A 22,158-nucleotide genomic window follows, 5' to 3' on the forward strand; every position below is an offset into this window, starting at 1 on the left:
GACCCATTATCCTTATGGTGATTATTATTGTAAATAACTCATCATTTATTAGTATTATTGTTATATCTCCTGATACACGTTTATTCTTCGCGCATTATGTTATGCTACCATTATTAAACTTAATATTTTCGCTCTATGGATGAGTCAGTCACCGATCTCATCTGAGAGAGAGAGATATATATGTATATATATATATATATATATAGATAGTCATTCTTGCCGCTGTAGCTAACGCTATGATATTTACTCATATATAATTATGATCCGGTCACGCCACCGTGTTATCGTCAACACTACTGGATATTATTGATCTGTACGCACGGTGGCTGTCTGCTTCGGGTTGTGGTTAGTTCGCTGTTATCCTACTATAGTGTGTTGTTGCTTTGATCTCTGTGATTGTTATCGTTGTCACTAAGATTGAGAGTTAGCCTAAATACTATTGATGATGTCCGTCTACGACGTCAGCGTTACTATTCGAGTTTGACGTTTTTACTTAGTTAGTTTTACTAGTTATCCTTTGAAATAGCAAAAAAAAAAAGGACTGTTCACGCCAAAACCTGATTTTGACACGGTAATTGGATAGTATCGTTGTTTTACAGCAAACTATTTTACAGTATTAGGCTTCATCAACATGGCACCTTGAGAGACCACACACCAGGACGCCGTAATGACTTCATCACACTATGTGGCGATATCTGATATACAGACTTTTAGCTTGCTTTCTCTATTCCAGCTAATTCCCCGCTTGTTCCTGCCCAACGGTATCCGAAGCGGCAGCTATCAACAGCCGTTGCTTGGTTGTTGGGTTGAACTATAAGATCTGGAGTATTTCAGCTGCGGTATTTGCTGAAGCTGGACACTACATGTCTGCTTATCAATCTGCACGTTCGCTGATTTTGGGAAGTGACCAACCGGGTTCAGTGTATTGGTTTCCTTTTTCGTCGTTATAAAAATAAACAGAATTGACTTTTTTTTTTCTTCTTCTCATTTGTACAGAACAATATTACTGTTGGTAGTCGACAAATACAGCATACACCGTTGGCTGCCAAAGCAATGTGGAGGAGTCATTGTGCACTTTGCTTAATTTTTCCGTAGCTCCGTTAAACTCAAGCTTTATTGAGGTTCTAACCTCATTCCTGGGTAAAGTAGCATCCGCATGCTTGGAAAGAAGAGTCGCAACGTAATTCGACCTTGCAAGCCCAAATAAATACACTGATGCGAAGGCCACGTACCTTTCATGCGAATGCAGTTGGGCGGTCTAGATAGCGTTCCTTCGATCGGAAGATTCCTTCCTAGCTTTCGATAGCTACGAGCTAAGGAAGTTTACACCGGGTCCAAATGCTTTGGGTAATTTTCAATTTTGTCCGGCTTTGCAGCGAAGCTTCCTTTACCTCCCACCGCTATATGCTACTTTTTCTGGTGGCCTTAGATGGAGATGCCACCGAAGCGCACCAAGCCGCTGGGCCCCAATTTTCTAGTCAACGAAAACCCGCGACAATGGATGTAATCAAGAGGATGACCTGCTTAGGACAGCTCCGTACAATATCCAAGCGACGCAAAGCCACTATTAACCGCTAAACCACTATATCACTCCTCAATAAACATTTTCGCCAAATGCACGCTCACTGCTAAATAAACTGGGAAAATCAGAAAGATGGAGAAAAACTACACATCTTACTGACGAAGACGCCTGAGCAAGATGAAATAAATTAATGTAAATTTGTTAATTAATATTTGCTTTCGGATCAATAATATTATAATAACAGTGACAAGTCTTAACAACGAGGATAAAATTCCTCCTAAATAAATGCTCCTAAATAATTTTACTATCGTTTGAAATAAATAAACAAACATGACTAAATATGGCGAGACTCAGAGGGATAATACATCTGATTGTACTACATATAGAATAGTTATCTTCGATTAACTCAAAACAAACAGAAACATCTAGCGCAGTCGATCCAGATCGCTCTTTTCGTAAGAACACTATATATCAAGGGGAATAGTAATAACAACTCTATCAATATTTTTATGTATATGTTTAATTACAGTTATAATTATATTCGTTCTATGTTTTGTATAAATTACAATTTAGGCTGGGAGCTGCTTTTATGTGTGGTGGTTCGGTCGACGGTTGATCTGTATAGGTTCAAAGATGTATTTGGCTGTCGTGTTTCCATTATCAGTTGTTTACGTTTTTAGGTGCGCCGTCTATGTGAGATAACAGTCATATGTAGGGCGCAACTAAAAATCATCGTCATGCGCGCAGTTGACAAAAAACGAAAAGCAGAATATACTAATAATAATAATAACAACGATAATAGTAATAACTAGATCTTTGGAGGATTGAACGCTTAATCACACAAGCTGTTGTCATAATGCCGCTAGATCTTTGTTTACAATAATAAACCTACTGTCTTTAATCAATTTTCAAATCGTTGTCGCTCGCTCATAGAGCTCTCAGTATGGCTTTGTCTGACTGACGGAGTTGCTTCGTCACACGTTCGTTTGTCATGAGTTAGTAAGCTGGTTACAGGAGACACGTAGACCCACACAGACTGTACGGTTTAAAAAGGCAAGCTAACGACCAAAATGTTTGTAAGCACACACACACACACCGCGGAAAAAATGCGCTGCTACCTGATAATCAACGAATATACTCGCAATAAGACACGATGCGTCCATTCGCTACCGCATCGCAGCACGTAATCTGTGTTTATAGTGATAATCGTCTGTTAGCGCTTTCTGCTTTGGGATATGACTCTGCTTTAGTCTGCGTGTCGTCTGTAGATCAACTGGGCATTATTATTATTATTATTGTTGTTGTTTATGTTTATGTGTGGATTCGGCATTTTTGTCTGTATGTCCTGGTTTAGTGTGTGTTCGTGCGTGGGCGGTTATGTTCATTTTGTTTATGCTGCGTGATATATTTGTTTTGTACAGATTGTGGTATGCTTCATTCGGGTGTAGTATATGGCTTTTGTGTTGTATACTATATGTCTCTATGCGGTAATGAGGTGCGTATGGCGGTGTGAGTATGTAATAATAATAATAATAATGAACTGATCATAATCCATATCTTTGCAACAAGGGCTGTCTCAACCGAGACGTACTATTGTAGTATAGCTCAATCGTTATATCAGCGTTATTGTTATCTTATCTTATTCGTATCATCCATAATTAGTATCTTATATTCATCCGTTTCTTTCAGTCCGTCTCGTTTTCTCTCGCACACATTTTCTCTGTCATATATCGTTCTCAATTTTTTTAGTCATGCTGTCCTTTCTTGCCACTATATATATATATATATATATATATATACCTCATCGATTCCGTCGTCTGCCATAAACAGTTTATTTGTATGTTGTTGTTGTTGTTGTTTCTTTTCATTCGTTTTTTACGCTCTAGACCGGCGGAACTGCTCGACAGCTCTCCGAAACGGCGAGAAATATTTCGTGTGTCTCGCAGCGCTTCGATTTGTTACAGCGGTTCATCTCGAAGATCTACTATTAATTGGCCTCTTAATTTGAGAGACTTTTTTCCTCTGCCATATTTATATGTCCCAGTCTGATACACTCCTTTTCACTTGAACCCTTCTCCGTACCTGCGTAGTTCGCCTTCACCATTTCACTCTACTCAATTATGGTAACCATGCTAATAATATTAGTAATTATTATCAATATAATCATCATGGTAACAATAATCATATAATAATGTTACACATGTGTATATTTATACTGTAAATTGTTGTTGCTTCTAGCAATGTCCTTAATTACTATATATTTTATGGCAAAGAACGAAACACCGTTACCTTCGAGCTTGACTATGGTTGTTCCTGTTAATACGGAGGTATTATGATGACATGGAAGCATCACCGTGAAATTATTACCGTTTGTCATGTAATAATGAGTCATCATGTCATCGTTCAGTACTCTCATCGTTGTGTTTCTGGCTTCCTTATTTTATCCTTCCCCTTCTGCATTTTCCTTTTTTGCTCTGACGCCTCATTGTTCATATCATTATTTATAATAATACTTATTTCCCATCATTCATATCGTGATCAACCTTCACTCAAGCATTCCACTTAGTTATTTCTCTTATTATTTACCAGCGTGTTATATAGTGGGTCATCATTTCTTTTCTCTTGATCGACCTTATCATCTATATTAACTTAATATAGTTGTTACTTTATAATAATTATAGCTATTACTACTTAATTGTAAAGAATCATGCGATGATCGTTGTGGCGTACGACTTCGCTGACTAGTATAATACAATAAGGGGTGTAACAGAGACCTCGGCAGTTTTGCGGAAACGCCACAGTTTACTATCGGGTTACGACCCACAGGCAATCGATCTGCGCGCGTTCACCCTTCTTCCCGTGGTGTTGGTTATACAGCATAACGGGTGCTGAGCGTAGCCGGCGCCAACAGAATGCCCTTGAGGGTGTGCACCGGATATGGATGCAGGATCCTTCCAGATCGAGTCGTGAGAAACATTGTTCTGTGGCGAAGATTTCGGTGATGACGCCGCACTGTATTGTAACGTACCGCATTGTACGAGGTACGAATATCCGTCACCGAGGTGTCCATTTCTCAAGGCGCAGCGTTGCCGCCAACGTTCCGTTCATGAGTCGCATTGCGTTCTTCGTCTACGTCCGCTGATTTTGGTATAATTTCCATTCGCCTTTCGTATCCTGCTCTAAATGTTGTTAGCTGTTTTCACTAACTTGAGGCTTCACTGTGCGTACATTGTGTACATCTTATGCGTATCATGCCGAATCTGCTCAGGTCCCGTCGCTCTGATGCCAGCTCACTCCCGCAACATTGCTATCTGCATTTGCTCACGGCCTACTGCACTTATACAAGTATGAATGATTACGAAGGTGTTCGCTTTGACTTCGTACAGCTAAATTGGGACGCGATCGATCGTCATTGAATTTGACCACATAAGCCTTCACCAACTACGTTCAGAAACTCTATACTTCAGTCACTGGCTCGGCGGTGCCCCTAGCCATAAGATTTGACACGATGCAGATTATCGTGCCCTCCGCATACTCTTCCTTGGTCCTTCTGTTTAGACACCGAATCACTGCCATTCAGATCATCAACAATTCGCAACCCAATAAATAGCTTTAGACACAAACATACCGATCGAGTGTGCTCCATTTGGGAGTGCTTCACTGACTTTCTCTCTTTCATTGAGCGAAGGACTTGCAGGTAAAATGGGCAGGATTACTGGTCTGTCTGGTCTAGTGATGCTAAATGCAGGAGCCTCATCGGCTACCACTACTGCTTTTTTGTTTGAGGATGAAGAATACAATGACTTCGAGGTCTCCAATCCCCAGTCGATGGCTAGAGATGTACACATCTTAATCACATCTTCTGTCTAATCTCTTATAGTAGCAGTTGCTCAATTCTTGGTCTTTCAGCTTACGCCCACGTGTGTGCCATCGCAGAGTTGTTCTTATTGTTGTTATACTAACAATAGCGTAATAGTATTTGGAAGAGTTCTGTATGTGCGGCCGCCCATGTGCACAGCACATATCATCTAATCGCACACACATAACCATTTGTTATATATATATATATATATATGTGTCTGTGTGTGTGTGTGTGTGTGTGTGTATATAGAGGTACAGGAATCGTTGGGACTGTTTAATATAAGTAATATTAGTAGTTATAAGACTGCGCATGAGTGGTTTCTGTTCGCTTCGACTGGCCATTTCAGTTGTGCCCGTCGACGTTTCTTGCGCTAAAGTCAGGGCCAGGCGCTGTCATTGGCCGTTTCGGAGGCTTTGTTTTGTTAATCGCTTTTAGTTCTTGCTCTCTACTCTCTTTCTCTCTGTATTTCATTTCTCTCTCTTCACGTATTTTTCTTGCCAATACCGGATGTATAAACGGCCGCCCGGCTCGAGTCCCGAGCCGTCGTGTTTGGTTCACCCTACGCAGTTCAATACCATGGTTGGCTTCTCGAGTACAGTAGGATCAATCTGTTTATCATTCTGTCGCGTGTTACACACTGATCCTCATACACTATTTCATCATTTGTCCCAGTACCGTCTCGTATACTTGCATTTTGCTCATATTATCTTGCCATGCTTGCTTAGAACTACTAGTAGTACATATCTGTCCATATGTGATTCTGTATCGCAACGAATCAGCGAATCCTCTGTATTTATTTATTTCTTGCTGTGCGCGGCAGGGAGACTCCTTCTGGTTATTTTAACATGGGTTGTATATACTAGAGAGAGAGACTAACAAGAATTTGGCAAATCAAAGAAGCTCTCGCCTGCCGAAACAGTACAGATGTGTTTTTACTGCTATTATCGTTATCGACAGTCGGCGGGCGTCTTCGCTGGCGCCCGCCGTCGTGATCCATAAAATCAGTGGGGATGTTACATATATATGCCTGTATATTCGAATAGTTGTAGCTATTTTATAATTCACCGGTATTTTTCGGTGGTAGGTTTTAGCTTTCTTAAAACAGTTATCTACAGTTGATCACCCTTGAAGTCCACTACATCGATCTCGTCTCGTTTTATATATATATATATATATATATATATATATGTTCTTCATGAATTCCATGTGTTTTTTCATTCTGCTGACCGTTATTGTTACAGCTCACCTGTTGTGGTCAGCTAGTTTGCTTACCTTGTCATTTTCTGCAGTCGTCGGCTGTATCGGGCTTAAATCGGTGCACAACCTTCAGACAAGCATGTTTAGCGATATTTTAGGATTTACCATTCACTAATTCCAGCTTCATCACTGAGGCCTCCTCCACATCCCGCAATGGATGAACGAGTGCCTCGGAGAACTAGGCTGAAGGCGAAACTAAAGGTTTTATGCCGTCTTTGTGTCAAGGCCACGCGAGTATTTCAGCTTCGGTCATCGCTTGTTACCACTATATATGCCCTATATATATTAGATACGGAAAATATCACCAGCCGCGTTACTATATGGAGCAGATAGAATACAACGAATTGGTAGATGTACAGTCGCTGGCGAGGTGTTTTTATCTTCTGCACTCTTTCACTCGGTTGCTAGCCATTCCCATCAAAATATAGGTCCAAGTATAGATTTCGACCGCGAAATAGATTATTGTAAGAACTGATAGCTCATTTCTTTACGGTACATATTGGTTTTTCTTAGTGGTATTTATTAAATCCTGGATGGATGTAGTTGAGCAGTTGAGTTGGACGATAGTGGAAATCGCGCGGCCTTTGTTTGTGCACCAACTGGCCGATAGTGGAATTGGTGGTCGCAACGGCGCAGTGCTTGTCGATAGCGAGCCGCAAACGCGTTTTGTATGTCGGCATAACCCGTAAACCCAGACATGTCCAAATCGAATGATCCAGCAGCCAGCGATAATCGATGATTTAATCGTATTCGGTTTCAGCGCTGTAGCGTGTTTTGCTCAAGGCCGGATTTTTTTATTGGCCTACCGCAAACAATCTGTTGTGTTTCCCGTTTGATTTCTCTCCGAACTTGTCCTTAAGTATGGACTTTCAAACCTATATTGAGGCCTTAAAGTTTTCCTTAACGTTCATGAACAGCTTGGATGAATAGCATCAGTAAGCCATGATTATGAAACCGCCTTGAGAGTGGGATGAACGAATTCATTTTTATGCAGTGCAGCTTATGAGCAAGTGTTTCCAACTGCTTCTGAGCGCCTGCCTGTTTCGCGGCCATTTGATCGTGTTTCTTAACGTAACATACCCATTGAGCTAATGGTGGCTTTTTTTCCGTTTCAGATCGATGCGTCCGTCGCTCGAGGTTTCTGGCTTCATACTATTCGTCTGCTTATTCTTGTCATCTGCTTCCTTTTCTGTTGCAAACGGCCGCTCGGATTATATATATATATATATATATAGAGAGAGAGAGAGAGAGAGAGAAAGAGAGCGAGAGAGGTGAGAAAAAGCTAGTGGTTTAATAGAGGCCACAGCCTCGCAAATTATTCGCAATGATGACATCTGTTACTGCGTCAAATACAAATTGAATGTTGGTCGTATCTGTGGCACACGTCATGTGGCAGTAGATTTCCTTTGTTGTGGACTTGTTCTTTGCCTCGAATTGCGCCTGGATGTAGGCCGCTGCCTCGCCATATTCTTGCGCCCCTGTGAACATTAGCGTGGGTGGAGAAAACGCAAAATGAATGAGAGAAGGAAACAAACAAAACGGTAACCAAACAAAATGTAAGTTCTTACTGGTTCCACTCCTACTTCGAGAGATATGACAAACATTCGCATTTAGCTTTGTTATGCGTGTGGATTTTACTATGAGAAAATATCAAGTGTGTTTTAAAGTAGCAACAACAATATATATATATATATATATATTTGTTGTTTATATATCGATGCTTTAGCTATAAAGAGATATATATATATATATATATATATCTTTATAGCTAAAGCATCTCCGAGGCACTAAAAAATAGTAGATTTCAATGACTGTATTCTCTTTACCTGTATATTCGAGGAAGCAAATCGTTAGAGGGCTCTTCTTAATTTTCTCTTCGAAGAGATCTTTTTTGTTGAGGAACAGAATAATCGAGGTGTCTGTGAACCATTTGTTGTTACAGATGGAGTCGAACAGTTTCAAGGACTCTTGCATGCGGTTCTGGTAGCAAAGTAACAAAAAAACATTTGTAAAAGATTCGCGTACCAGTTACATCCCATCTGGAAGAAGTTCTTCCAGGAATTCGCACAACTGTAGGATTTGAAGCACATTTGTCTAAAACCTTTGCTTCCCACTGTTTTGCCATCAACCCATCAGGACCACTACACTTAAATCTATTTCGCTTTCACGTATAATGGATAGCTTATTGGCCCTCCATTCAGTATCGATTTCATTGGCAACAAGATCTGCATGTGAAGGGCTTTGGTGCAAAGGGCCTAAATTGGTTTTAATGGAATTCGAATGAAATACGTTTGGTGCATTTTTTTTTGACGCCCCTGATAATCTGGCAAAAAATCTGGCAGAAACGTAGACACCCCAGGAATTGGTTAAACGGATAGCAAGCACGTGCAAGTACAAGTTTCAATACGTGCTCCTCCCCTCGGCCCAAAAAACAATTTAGGCTCACTGATGGTTCAAGTACAAACAATACTAATTAACACTTAATTATTCTTTATACTGAAAAAAAAGTTGGTCCGGTCGACTCTAGCCAAGTGTACTTATGTCCCTTTACATGAAAAAATTTCATATATATAATTTATAAATATGACGGTTCACGTTAACAACAACTTTTCAGTACTTACGGTTGTTTCATCTTCATGAAGCACTTGATCGTACTCGCTCATGGCCACGCAGAAGATGATTGCTGTTACATCTTCAAAACAATGGATCCATTTTTTCCGCTCGGACCGCTGTCCTCCGACATCGAATAACTTGAAGTTGAGATTCTTGAAGGAGAAGTGGACCTCAACGATGCCGGTGGTTTTCACCCTGGTCCGCAGAATATCTTGTTCCGTTGGCATATAGTCCTTTTTTCCTAGTCTGTCTAGGTCGTCAAGGAAACTGAAATGAGCGGCAGAAAACGGAGAAGACAGGCTTATCTCAGCTCAAAGAATTCAGATCCAAGGGAAACGAGTTTCGAATGTCAGTAGTGCTGCTTTCTAGGTTTTGCCTTTTTGGTTCTCAGTTTGCCCCATGGTTTTGTGCGTTCCTGGGTATCGGTGCATTCGTATTATTAATTTGTGAGTACATTTTCTTCAATCAATCAGCAATGTTACTTCCTGTTCGCCAGAGCCGATGCAAGCGTCCTGCAAATACACGCTACTAAAGGGGTCTACGTTTATTTGTTCACAGCCAGTAGCGGTAACAATAACTTTGCACAGTTCCAATGACACACTGTTAATTATGGCTTCACTCTTCTGTCTGGAGTCCAATTTCTATACGTGCTTCAGGCGCGTTTTGTTACCCGTGTCAAACAGCGTCTCTGTAAAATTCTTTATGCTTGTCTGGATCGAAATCCTTTGTTCGAACCAATGTAATCTACAGAAACAATTACGTGATCAGCAACTCTGGCAAGGCAATTGACAAGGTGGACGCGCTGTATCCATTGGTGTCATCATTGCAACTCAAGCGACACGTGAACACCGGCTAGGTACACTATGGCTTGGAGAGGCAATATACAACCATTCTAAAATCTGCTGTCTGTGATTCTAGGTGCATGTATAGTGAAGGTACTTCCATCTAACAAGAGGATCAGGTAATGGTTTACCCCAATTTTAGCATCCCTATCGTTTATATAGAAGAACAGCATAAAGAAGACTGTCCATGACTAAATAAAGGTAAAGTGAAGGAAACGTGCGAAAAAAAAAAGACTATGGGTAGAAAAACAGGATTTCATGTTCTTATACCTAGCATCTATAACACCTCTAAGATTGCTGTCTATATTTGTATTAAGTGCAGTTGCCACAACTGAAAGAGGACCGAGTCACGAGCTGACTCACAGACAGAACTATTCTGCACGACACATACTATTTCGCGCTATCGTTGAGCTGATACTCATTACTCCGTGCAAAACACTCTTGTACGCCAGCATCAAGCCACAGTCGTCGCATGCCGGCCAACAGATCTTCGCTGAATGGTTCCGTGTCTTCCATCCGCGATACGACATCAAATACCTGTAAAAATCCAGTAAAGAAATGTAGATACACAACAAACATAACCAGTAGGTATTCGAGTAAGTCAAGAAATCGAGGAACTGTTAGGTTAGTACATCAACCAGTCAGTAAATGTTGTTATCGAACGTTAACATGTGTACGGTAAGATAGAACATATCGTTAAGTACTATAGAATAATGTAAGGGTCATTTATTAAATACGACTGTTATTTAATTTATATAATTTTAGCCCTATTCTTTCTTTGATTTCTGATGAAAAAGTTCATTACTTATGCGGTGTGCTGACTAGCGTCCGCCCTATTCACATGGTGGAAGCACATATACAATACAACAGCCGAAGACATCGTAGAATCGTATATCTATAAACATTCCTTTTCGCTGGCGACTAGTATCGCCTTAAACGAGATATAACAGTTTCAGCTCCCCCAGGTCTGACGTGACTTCCATCGCCATAAAGAGTGTGCTGATACTACACTAAATAATCTAAACTATAGTGTTGCTAATCTGGGTCGACCGTGACAGGCAATTATTACTCGCCACTATTCGCTGTTACCCCCACAGAAGCACTTTCAAGACGGGTATGAATTAGGTTAATCTAGACATGACAAAGAGAAGGCTCCAAACGGACTACGTTAGGACATATATTATTGGAGATGTCAACATATCAAGAGAAGTTAGTTGAGAAAGAAGGATTGAAGCAGAATGGGTAGAAACTGATAAAAGAACAACATTTGTAGTAGACGATGAAGAGTGAATGAAGTGCTAACGGCAGTGAAGAACATTATGCACGTAGGCCCGGTAGTCGGGCAGTTAACAAGCCATTCGAAGCCTAGGGCAACAACGACAAATGAGAACTCATAGGCAATACCTATTAAAGGATAAGATGAAAGGTGTAAGGCCACGTCTGGTTTTTCAGTCTTCATGTTTTAAACCTTGAAAATCAGACGAGGCCAAGCTAGCTTAGATGCAAACAAATCGGAACCGCCGTAGACAGAACTGTCGCCTTGCAACATAAAAGGGCAGCAAGCGAAAAAGCAAAGGGGCAAACGGATGTTCGGAAAGCAATGGCTGAAGTAACAATTGTCTCTTGTCTTCGTTCTAACTAAGTTTGCGATTTTGAGTGACCTTGAGTCGCAAGGCAAATTTCCCCAGCGTCTTATGACAGGAATAGACCAAGCAGCTTGTGCAGAGTGGCTACCAATGATGAGCCGAGACAGGACTCCGAGCTGCCTTTGTCACTTGATCCTTAATTCCGCTACCGCTACAACTACAACGGCGGTCGATCTTGTGACAAGCCTCAAGGATGAGCAAATAACAGTAGTGGTGGCGTTGGGAAAAGAGAACGGTATATCGAGTACCGACAATAGCGGAACCAGCGTAGTGAGCGGGAATTTGACGTCTACACAAGAGTTATCGTTTTATCGTTCTATTAGTGAAGCCGTTCGAGCAACAGCGACGGCAGCAGCAGCAGTGGCAGCGCTCCCGTGTTGTTTTCCTCTGGCTGCAGATTCGTGCCACCATATACACGCGCGGGTAACTGCAGCAGATCTGCACGGCCTGTTTTGCAATAGCTGCATACAACCGCTGGGAAAGGCTGCCTCCGTTGAGCGTCTGGCCTGCGAGCTTTGTATGATTTAGACTGGCGTGGTTGAGTCTGCCGTGCCATTGCCTTCTCGCGCCCACATGATCCAGTGACAACTGTGTGAGGAAAAAGCATCTTGTGGGGTCTATTAGCTCCTGGCTGTACACCGGTCTAACCATTTGCAGTCTTGATGCTGCTGGTAGACGTCAACGTGAGGCGGATGGTAAAGGCGGTGCTCCGTTCCCGGCAGATGAGGAACGAATGGAGACAGGACACGTGACGGGACCTAACACATACAAAATGAAGGAGCAGATATCGCGCCTAAAAAGAATAGCACTGAATACGGAGTTGTGGCCAAACATAAAAAGCACTACGAGATAAACCACTGGAGGTGGATACTGCTTGGAATGACAACTGCAAGTATAACAGTAATAATAGCAGCCGTAGCAGTGACAACAACGACGACAACTACAACACGCAAGTAAATAATCAGGCGACGTAGACGTACCATCTTAGCGTCGGCGTCCCGTTCGTAGGAGGAGAAGTTTATACTGAGCGACGGCATCGCTCGGAGGATGGCCACCATCGACTGGATCGTATTCGAGTATACGACCGGCTTGTACTGCTTGAAATCTTCCGGTGTGAATCCGCTATCATGAATGATCCTGTCAGGGGCAAAAATAGGACAGAACGACAGAAAGAAAAAGGGAGTGAACAAAGACAAAGAGAATGTAATTAAATGTGCGGACGTAGTCGGAATATACATTGAATGTGGGACAAGCGAAATGCTTTTTAACAATATTGGTGAGTAAATGATTACACTAACATATGGAATGTTGCTTCTATGTAACTGTATATAATAGGGTGGAGTACGCGAATAAACAAAGTTTACCCATTTTTTTTGCGTATGCTATTAACTCGTAAATTATCTGTGCATGTACGTGTGTGTCAGACTGAACGAGGCCAACTTGCGTTACTTACTTCATCTGTTTGACGATGGTACTTTTTCCGGATTCTCCAGCACCTGTAAACATGACAAAACAAAAGGTAGTAATCGCAGCATGAGCCTTATCTTAGTGTACCATAAAAAATGGTTTTATTGCATAACATTTGCATCAACTCATGCTTTCATTTGCGATGTCTTCTACGATGTCATTTATTATTACATTTTATGTTGTGTACTTAGTGCATCTCGTATATGAATCCCACGACGCCACTTCTTCCACCGTGACGAAAGTCCCTTTAGTTCCCCTCAAGCAACAAAGTTTAAAGAATCATATTAGCCGTTACGAGAATTTGGCCCCGAGAATTCTACTGTATCATAGTGTTGGCGGATGTAGTAACGGCAGTAAAAACGCGATTTTTGGAGCTCACATAATTCTTAGTTATTAGCGCTGGAATTCGAGCAACAACGAGAGTCAATGCTGTGAGGTTTCCGCTAGCCAGTCCACTATACCAGTCTTCCGCAGCCTTTCGAAGTCCCGATCATCGAAGGTGGTGTAAACAACAACGTAGACGATGCCACTGCTTTAGTCAACGCAATTTGGCTGTGTGAGGAACGCATAAAAACGTGGTATATAAGACCGCTTATGCCATAGGACCATTTGTGGATATCCGCTTGAAAGCATATCCCTTTGAGGAAGCTACCCGGGAAGAATATAATCACATCTTTCATTTGTACGTATATAGCCGCAGTTCCTTTGTCATACCCCAGCAACAACTGCATCGCAGACTCCAGCGAGCAGTAATTCTAAAAAACCTACCACAATCCGTTTCTTTATTCAAGCCCTCGTATAGGGTCCGCATTGATTTCCCTTTTTTTTAACGTCTTTAACTATTCTCGTTCCGAAGAACAAGTCATTAGAATTACCTTTTCGGTATAGCATCAAGCACTTGCCCCCACCAGAAGATTCTACTAGAGATGGGTCTCGCTGGGCCTGCAACATTTCTCTGACACATCTATGAATCAGCACGGTGATAATATCTCGTAGTAGCCATTTACTGCCAGAAGCCAAAAATTTAAACCAGCGATGGCCGCATGTTCATGGTTACCATGGCAACACACTGAAAGGAACGCGTATTAGCACCCGGATGACGCAGCCGCGTGCTTAACCTATGTTCCACATGAAAGCCATTATCATGTTTATAGTTATATAATTGGGTTCTTATGGATATGCTGTACCACATGCAAGTATCTGAGGGGTGAATAATATATTAACAATGGTTTGTCTATACAAACGAACGATGCGTGCAAATACACATGTTATTACTAACGTCCTAAGGACATGGCCGGTTTCAGATAAGCGAATCTCAGCAAGAGTCGTTACGTAGTATTTGTGATCCGACCGTGCTAATGTGCTTGCCTTATAAACTTAAGAACCAGCGGTGGTCTGCGTTCGAAACCCTAGGCGAAGACATATAGTTTTTTGTGTTAGACTGAACTAACCGTCTGAAGTAACAATGAAGTAAGGGACGTAAAACTAGAAATACTTATTTTAGGTTTGCTGGATTGTACGGTGATGAATATAGACGTCAGTAGACGCATTGGCACTGCGTAATATTCGCTGAATTAAAATGACGGATTAATTGTTGATCTATAATCGAATGAAGTACAGCGCAGTGTGGACTATTCATTTGTGTGTTTTGTTAGCTTGGTCCTCCTTTATCATGTGCACAGAATGGCGATTAGCTAAGAAACTCCTCTGATATGAGACAGATAGACCAGAGCTAATTCACTTTGTAAAACTGTTTCATTGCATATTCAAGGGATGACGCCTATTCCTGCGGTTGCCACAGCATGTCTAGAAGTCTATTAATAGGCGAGATGCGACCGAATGCAAACTTTTGTATAGGCGTCTATTCATATCATATTTGCCTGTTCGTGTGCTCTACGAGAGCGACGCTTCTAAGACACGAGACACTGCGCAGACCGCTCAGCTATGTACACTTTGGCAGTCCCGGCGATACACTCGCTTGTCTGCAATGGAGTCTGAAACGATGCTGCTGCTACTGTCGCTTCCAGTATAGCTAACAACTTCCAACTCAAGCAGTAGACAATGAACGATGTAACGCCGCCTATCGTAATGGTAGTATGTGTGGGGTTGTCGCTGTTGGCGAAAAAAATTATAATAAAGTCGTTTTACCGGGGTAGCCACGCCGGCGGGACGTGATGGCAGAAGCATGTCCAAACGCATGCATTCACACATTGTTGGTTAACACAAAGGGCGTCGACACAGAAGATGACGGCGTGCGCCAGCCAGCACTGTATCATCTGACTTTTTTACTGCTACATTTCTGTGTATATAGTTGCTTTCAGTCAGCCAGCGAAGGCCGTGTTGAAGAAAGGCAGCAAAGAAGGCACACGACACGTAGTTTTTAACTAAACCCACAAATATACGTAGGCAATCAGCGAGTTTGTGAAAATCCCGTATCAATTTGTCACCATCCATCATCCTTCCATCGGTGGGCACCGTGTATTAAATTTTCGGTTCGTTCACCGTTTAAGCTGTATGCAGGCAACGAAGTCCTATACTTCGCATTCGTTGTACCGGTAGCAACCATATGTGAGCAAGTTGCCATAGAGCTCGCAGTTTAAATTGCAACTTAGAATGCTTCCAATGGATTTGTCCTTTTACCGCCCTAGCTTTTCTCGACTCGCGAACTTGAAACTTCAAATTTGACATGTCGCGTTTCATGACAAATGCATGAAGCAGACATTTGCTAACGATAGGCTATGCTAACGTGTGGATCTACATGCAGTAAGTATAAGCAGGTTGAGATGCGTGTTCTATTTCCCATATAGATACGTTTTTTGTAGTCTCACAAGTACAAGTCAATACAGATCAATCCTATTGGAATAATTCGTTTGGTTTATTGAAACTTATCGAATCATATGGTAGGACGTCGCTTTGTATATCAATGTCGGTTGCCGTAAAGCCGTCTCTCTCACGCAGCTATATATTTTCATATTCTGTTAAATTTCTAGGAACTTGTTGCCAAGCAACGCCCTGAGTAATATAAGGAGTCCTTGGTTAAGCAATTCTAGCCCACCTTCGACCCTTAGGTCTGAGATATCTGACAACACCTCGCCTATATAAACAGACGGAGCAGGTCACCGGAAAATAAACAAAAGAAAGCGCTACGAGGCTATAGTTCCATACAACAAGCTAGTGATACGGGATTGAGTTGGCTAGAGTTCTTCAACATGCCTATATACAAAAGCCAAACCTTGTTGCCTAAGAGCGGTAAGAGACTATCTAAACCCGTGAGAAACCGACGTGCGTGCTGCAGGTCATTTGTCTATTGGGTAATCATCGAGTTTATTGAGAGGCTAGCACGCCTCAACTTGCCAACCGGATGTCACCGACAGAAGAAAGAAGCCAAACGGCGATGTTGACTAGACGTTCAACAAGCGGTGCCGACTTCTCTTTCTGCACGACTACCCGTACGTTTAATCGTGCGTTAACTCTAGGCTGCTGCGACTTCCAGCCTGCTCCGCGCAACATCAGCATCTACTGGAATCAAATGTCTCAATAAATTATAGTGTTAAATGTTTCGAGTCTTACGTCATGTAGCGCGTAAAGCATTGCTTCAAATATAAACTTTAAGACCACTAAAATAATAACCACTAGTTTTGCCGCTGTCGTTGTGGCATCGCCACAAGTAACGGCTACCTCGACTACCTAAGGCTACCGTGCAGGGAAACGCCGGGCTCCGAACTAAACGCACTTTCTGCCGGATGCCGCACTGAGAGCAGCAGATGCATACGCCGTGATTACCGTGCCATTAACAATGTGGTACTGTGGCAGTTGCTGCTACTGAATTGTCGGCTTGGTCCGAATTGTAGAATCATTACCGTTGTTTGCGTGTCGTAGAAATAGGTTTCCCGGGGCACGCTGGAGTCCGCCAGTGTGCGCTAGGGTGCGCTGGCTCGAAGAAATCTGCAAGGAGGGGACAAACATGTCCTGTCGCCGCTGGACTGACTTCGTTGCAAAGATGCCATGCCCGGAATTACTTAAAATTTGAAAATTCAGTATGTAATATTCCAGTTTACTGACGGCATAGTGCTGTGCCGCTCAATATCTGATGAGTACGTATAATAGCAATGGTGACCACTGGTAAGCAAGCCAACGCGTAATGACGAAGATCTTTCCAGAGAACAGGGAATGGCAAGTGACACGGTGAAATGGCACGCGGAGATGGCATGAATGGACGAAGGCGGCGGTGAAAGATCAATCTCTGAACAAACATTGATCAAATGTTTATTCAGCCGCTGCCGCTACTGCCTGTCAGTGTACCACTAGGAAACACCTGTTGATTTATGAAGCTGTCGGTGCAATGATGGCGGCAGCAGCAGCGAATCGATGATAGGTAAAAAAAATTTTGTTGAATCGGGAGACCTGGAACAACGTTGGATTAGGCAACGCAAGGGGGATTTGGTACCGATTCTCATATTTCGTTCCGCCAAATGCGCTGGCGCTAATTTATCAAGTCTTGGCTAACGACGCAGTTTTCAATGAAGAGGTAAATGCGGCCACCGCCGTCAGGGGAAGGCTGCTGGTGTAAAGTACCGCAGTAGCTCAGTCTACTGCATTGATATACGATAAAATACTATCCCGTTATTTTATCATTAAAACGCTGCAATTCTCCGTATAAACTATCTGTATAAAGGTCTAATTTGAGCATTTGTATACCTACTGCTGTGAATTTAGGGAAGCGTATTCTAAGATGAAAACTGAGACGGCTGTGTCCGCGTCTCAGATTCAATAGGCGAGCAGTGATTTAGGACAAGCTTGAAAAATGTGCTATTTATCTGGTAGCGACTGTAATATACACAAATACATTAATAATGGTAGAATAATAATAATAATAAATTCTATATATGCTTATTCAGAAATAGAATTTCAGCAAATTAAAGTAGGTCAAATGTTTGTTTCCGACTGACCATTTCAGGAAGTGATTAAACCATAGCATTTGTACAAATCGCTGGCAGGCAAAAAAATGTTCCACTTTCGGCCTTTTTAAACGTAAAGCGACTGCTGGTCTACAAACTCTAAATAATTCACTTGTAGTGTTACGGCAAACAACAAAGGTACCCATCTCATGTAATAATAATACTTATTTCTGGTAGCTCATATTTAAAACATATTGCTGTGATAATCCGTGATAACAAACTCTGTGAGAATCACTGAAAAACACATAGTATGGAATGTAGTCTCGTATTTATAATTAAAGATAATTTAGTCCTTTTGAAAAAAAAAAGACATTTGACCTCAGAAGGTAACAACGTGTTCTACGTTATTCCGTCATGTATAGAATCAAAATCATCGTCAGTAGCAGACGACAATCAGCAGCCAGACGCAATCGGCCACATAGGGACGTGTTCCAGAGCAGGACACTTTCGCATTAGCTTATGATTAGCTACTCCGGCGTATGCGGTTTTCTGGATCAGGTTCCCGTGTGTCGGGCCCTTAGATGCTCCTTTGCTTTTAAGAGGGCCCGCCCCGGTCCTAGCTGGCCGGGGCAATGGCCGGTATTTAAGAGCGGGGCACGGGGCGATGCCGCCGCCTGCCACCAAGAGCGGGAATCTCAGTTTTTAACCATAAGTGAAAGTACCAGGAAAGGCACAGCAGTTAGCAGTTAACCGCTCAGCTAGGCCTAATTAAATGACCGAGCCTTCAACTTTCTACCCACTTACCGGATAGCACGAAGATCCGGCAAGATTCCAAGATGGCAAGACTCAGGAGCTCGGAGGAGTCGTATTAGGTCGTCAAGATAAGCACATAAAAATATGTGTCCAATGCTATGGGTGTTGAGACGGAAGATGGCTTTTGTGCCGCTGCAACGACAGTACCGTATCACTCCGAACTGCCTCACCGGGTCGCGTTACTTTCCAGCATCTTATGAAATCGTCAAACGTGGTTATTGTTTTGTGGATCTTGGTCCGACGGTGCGATGACTGCCAGGCAGAACATGAGGACAGAAGAACGGTGAAGCCTCTGGTCAACTAACAAAACGTTGCCAACTAACCACTGCTAGGTCTTTGGATGACTACCGGTGGCCATGCGGCTGCTAAGAGCTTAGTATTGTGTGGAAGTCAGCACTTTTACTACAGTTTCCACTGTTGCTCAAGAAGCCGGTTATTTAGTCACCGAGCAGCGTGGATCATGAGCGTTGAGAACTGTGGGGCAAAGCAAGCTATGGAAACTGTTGCACGAAAAAAAACTATTGGCCGGGCTTGTTAGAGTAAATGTCGATGACCTAAGTCGTCCAGAACATACATGACCTATTCCACTTGCAGCAATAATAGCAAAGACAGCATGACAGCAGGCGCATGGTACTGGACACAACCAGCGACAACGCAGGCCAGCTCGTAGGACACAAATCTAAATAACTGTGTAAGACCCTAACTCTCGTCGTGGCGATATTAACATAAACCTTTGCTGTCCCCAAACTGCAATGCAAGGGTGGTTTAGGTACCCTGAAGCCTGCTTGGATTCGATAAAGCTCTTCCTATTATCCAGCCGCTTGATATCCCCCTCCGAGATTTCCAACGATGTGAGAAGTAATACAATGTACGACCAAATCTTCGCTGTCAGAACGTTCATCGTGAAGATAAACGGCATCGGATCTCTAGGTGAGCCTCTGGGTTACAGTTTTGTTCGGGGTATGTTGGGCAGAGGGTGATAACTGGTTATAAAGGAAGTGTACAGAAAAGGAATTGCCACAGAGCAAGAAGCAGTGCAGGCAAAAATCTTCCTTAGGGGGCGCGGATCACCTTAGAACGACAGTGAGTTTGTCGTAGGTGAGGCAAATAAACGTCTACAGTCATCTAAAGTCGCAGAAAATTCGAAGTCCTTAGTCCTCAATCCCTCTCCGTTGTCTTGCGTGGATTTCTTAGGTTCGTCTGTTTAGATATGTGGCCTCGCCTGGTTGCCCTATCAACCGGTGAATCCACCAACCTCAGTCAACCGGTCGGACTTTTCCCCTTCGACCTGGTAACTACTTGCGATGCCTGCCCCACCGCCACCACTGGCATAATCCCGGCGACGCCAATAACTTAGCGGATCAAGCTACCGCTTCGTCCGTCCCTCAGGTAGGAGCCATGTAGTCTGCCATCGTTCTGCGCCCGCCTAACAACATCATGTCAACTTGTCAGCGAGCTCGTACCACATTTTGATTTCAGATGACCACCTGCTGTCCCCCTGGATCCCATTCTGATGCAGGGACAAATACCACAGCAAGATAAGTCAAGATAGAGCAATATGCCTACGTGCCTACAGATGATTATGGACAGAACATCAAAGAAAGCTTCTCTCGTTGTTGTCATTGTCATACAGCAGGTACGGGCATTGCTAGACATAAACTAGGAATGGGGGTATATTCTGCCAATCGCGCTGCCGCCACCGATTTACCAGCATCGCGAATAGCCTCTTTGGAGAACAGATTTCCGTTATGGGTAAATCAAAAATGGGGAACGCAGGCGTTTTGCTGTGCTCTCTATTCGTGTATTGAATAGAACGTGGGACAAGTAGCACATAGAACAAGATATCTCTATAGCGCGATGCTGTTTCCATGTGAAGGGATAAACGGACAATATGGGGCGAATGGGCGGAAAGGTATCAGGAAAGAGCAAGAATGCGAGATAGTCTAATAGTACAGAAAAGTATAACCAAATATAATGCATGGGAAATCAATGGAGACGGTAAACGGCAGACGTATAGCAGACAAACAATTACGCCAGGAGCATTCGATTCACCGGCCTTAACGCAGTAGCAGCGACATCACAAGCAATAGCTGCTAAGCAATATGCACACATAGATATCTCAGCGTATATATGTATCTGCTAAAAATATACAAACCATTGATCGTGCGAGCCAAAAGTAGGATGCAGCCATCAATGAAGAAACAAACTGAACGATGACGAGTTACCTACGCGGGTGTCGCTTCTGCTGCCACAATGAACTGGGCTGAACTACGACCTCTTGAGTAAGACGCCTGTGGGGTTAGCATTAGAACTAGACAAGAAGAACAATGGACTATTCTTTTGAAACCGCCTGACGACCCACAGAGAACGCTTGAACGCTGAATACTGCTTCAGTTAGACGTTGAATGCTTAATGTACCACAGCGCTTTCGAACAACGCATACACACAACTTGTAAACATTTTGGGGTGCATTTGCCAGCGAGCTGGCCAACAGAACTTTTGTGTAACAAAATGACTGAGCATGTGTATGTGTCATGCCATAATAATCATAACTAACAGGCTACCGCCTATAGGTCTACTATCAGCAATCAGGTATGGCATGAATGCCTACGAACACGTATGCCCCATGGTGGTTCACAATCGTTTAGCTGAATATGAACGAAACCAGCAAAAGTGTATTGAAGCTAACATTGCCAAAACAATGTTGTTGCTGCTGCTGCTGCTGCTGCCATAGTATCTGCTGGGAGTAGCGACTCCTACGGCTCTGAAGCGTCACTACAAACGCCTATGAATATCTATCGCAACAGAGCGCTGCGAGAACGCGTTACCTGATTTCGGCACAAGGCACCGGACGGGCTAGAAAACGGCGGTCAAACGAAGCGTATTTGCCTCAACGTACAACAGGTGTATGGACCCATCGTCAAAGTCTATAATTCCGTTCTATTGCTGAGTCGCTGCGGCAGCTTTAATGCTTGTCAGGTCGGCTAAGTTTAGCATGGACAGCGTGTTACTACTATGGACGTAATGGTAATACACTAATGACGAGATACACTTTTTGCTGTTCTTCCTGATATTTGTATACATGAGTGATGCCATTGCTAGCAACCCGACACGAAGCAACCTTAGAGATCGCGCTGCTTGGCCGCCGAATCAATAAATAGGTAAATAACATTTAGGCAGCAATTGATCTACGGAGAGGTAGTAAGATATAAACAAATGGGCTTGGCCTCGTGTAGAT

The 22,158-nt window shown here is 42.8% G+C and overlaps 1 protein-coding gene and 2 long non-coding RNA genes across 7 annotated transcripts in view; 2 read left to right on the top strand and 1 right to left on the bottom strand.

Moving 5' to 3' along the window:
• Positions 1–12: 12 nt before the first annotated feature.
• LOC111272393 (uncharacterized) lies at positions 13–10,855 on the top strand. Of its 2 annotated transcripts, XR_002687495.2 has the most exons (4): positions 13–3,645; positions 7,757–7,912; positions 10,173–10,215; positions 10,419–10,855. It is a non-coding gene; the product is annotated as an uncharacterized LOC111272393 (long non-coding RNA). The 2 variants fall into 2 exon arrangements; XR_015315720.1 differs by having other exon boundaries at positions 10,173–10,487.
• Galphao (G protein alpha o subunit) overlaps positions 7,912–22,158 on the bottom strand; it is a 44,711-nt gene continuing 30,464 nt past the window's right edge. For all 4 annotated transcript variants that reach the window (XM_086973254.1, XM_086973253.1, XM_086973251.1 and 1 more), the window contains 6 exons: positions 13,196–13,238; positions 12,723–12,879; positions 10,488–10,633; positions 9,263–9,521; positions 8,468–8,621; positions 7,912–8,119 (listed from right to left, as the gene is read on the bottom strand). In XM_086973254.1, the coding sequence (XP_086829380.1) occupies positions 7,932–8,119; positions 8,468–8,621; positions 9,263–9,521; positions 10,488–10,633; positions 12,723–12,879; positions 13,196–13,238 (947 nt within the window). In that variant the 3' untranslated portion in view covers positions 7,912–7,931. The remainder of the gene's footprint in view (positions 8,120–8,467; positions 8,622–9,262; positions 9,522–10,487; positions 10,634–12,722; positions 12,880–13,195; positions 13,239–22,158) is intronic.
• On the top strand, positions 13,286–16,764 carry LOC147751870 (uncharacterized). The gene is made up of 2 exons (XR_015315721.1): positions 13,286–15,972; positions 16,200–16,764. It is a non-coding gene; the product is annotated as an uncharacterized LOC147751870 (long non-coding RNA).

This window comes from Varroa jacobsoni, unplaced genomic scaffold (genome assembly GCF_002532875.2).
Source record: "Varroa jacobsoni isolate VJ856 unplaced genomic scaffold, vjacob_1.0 contig02148, whole genome shotgun sequence".
NCBI classification, from domain to species: domain Eukaryota; kingdom Metazoa; phylum Arthropoda; class Arachnida; order Mesostigmata; family Varroidae; genus Varroa; species Varroa jacobsoni.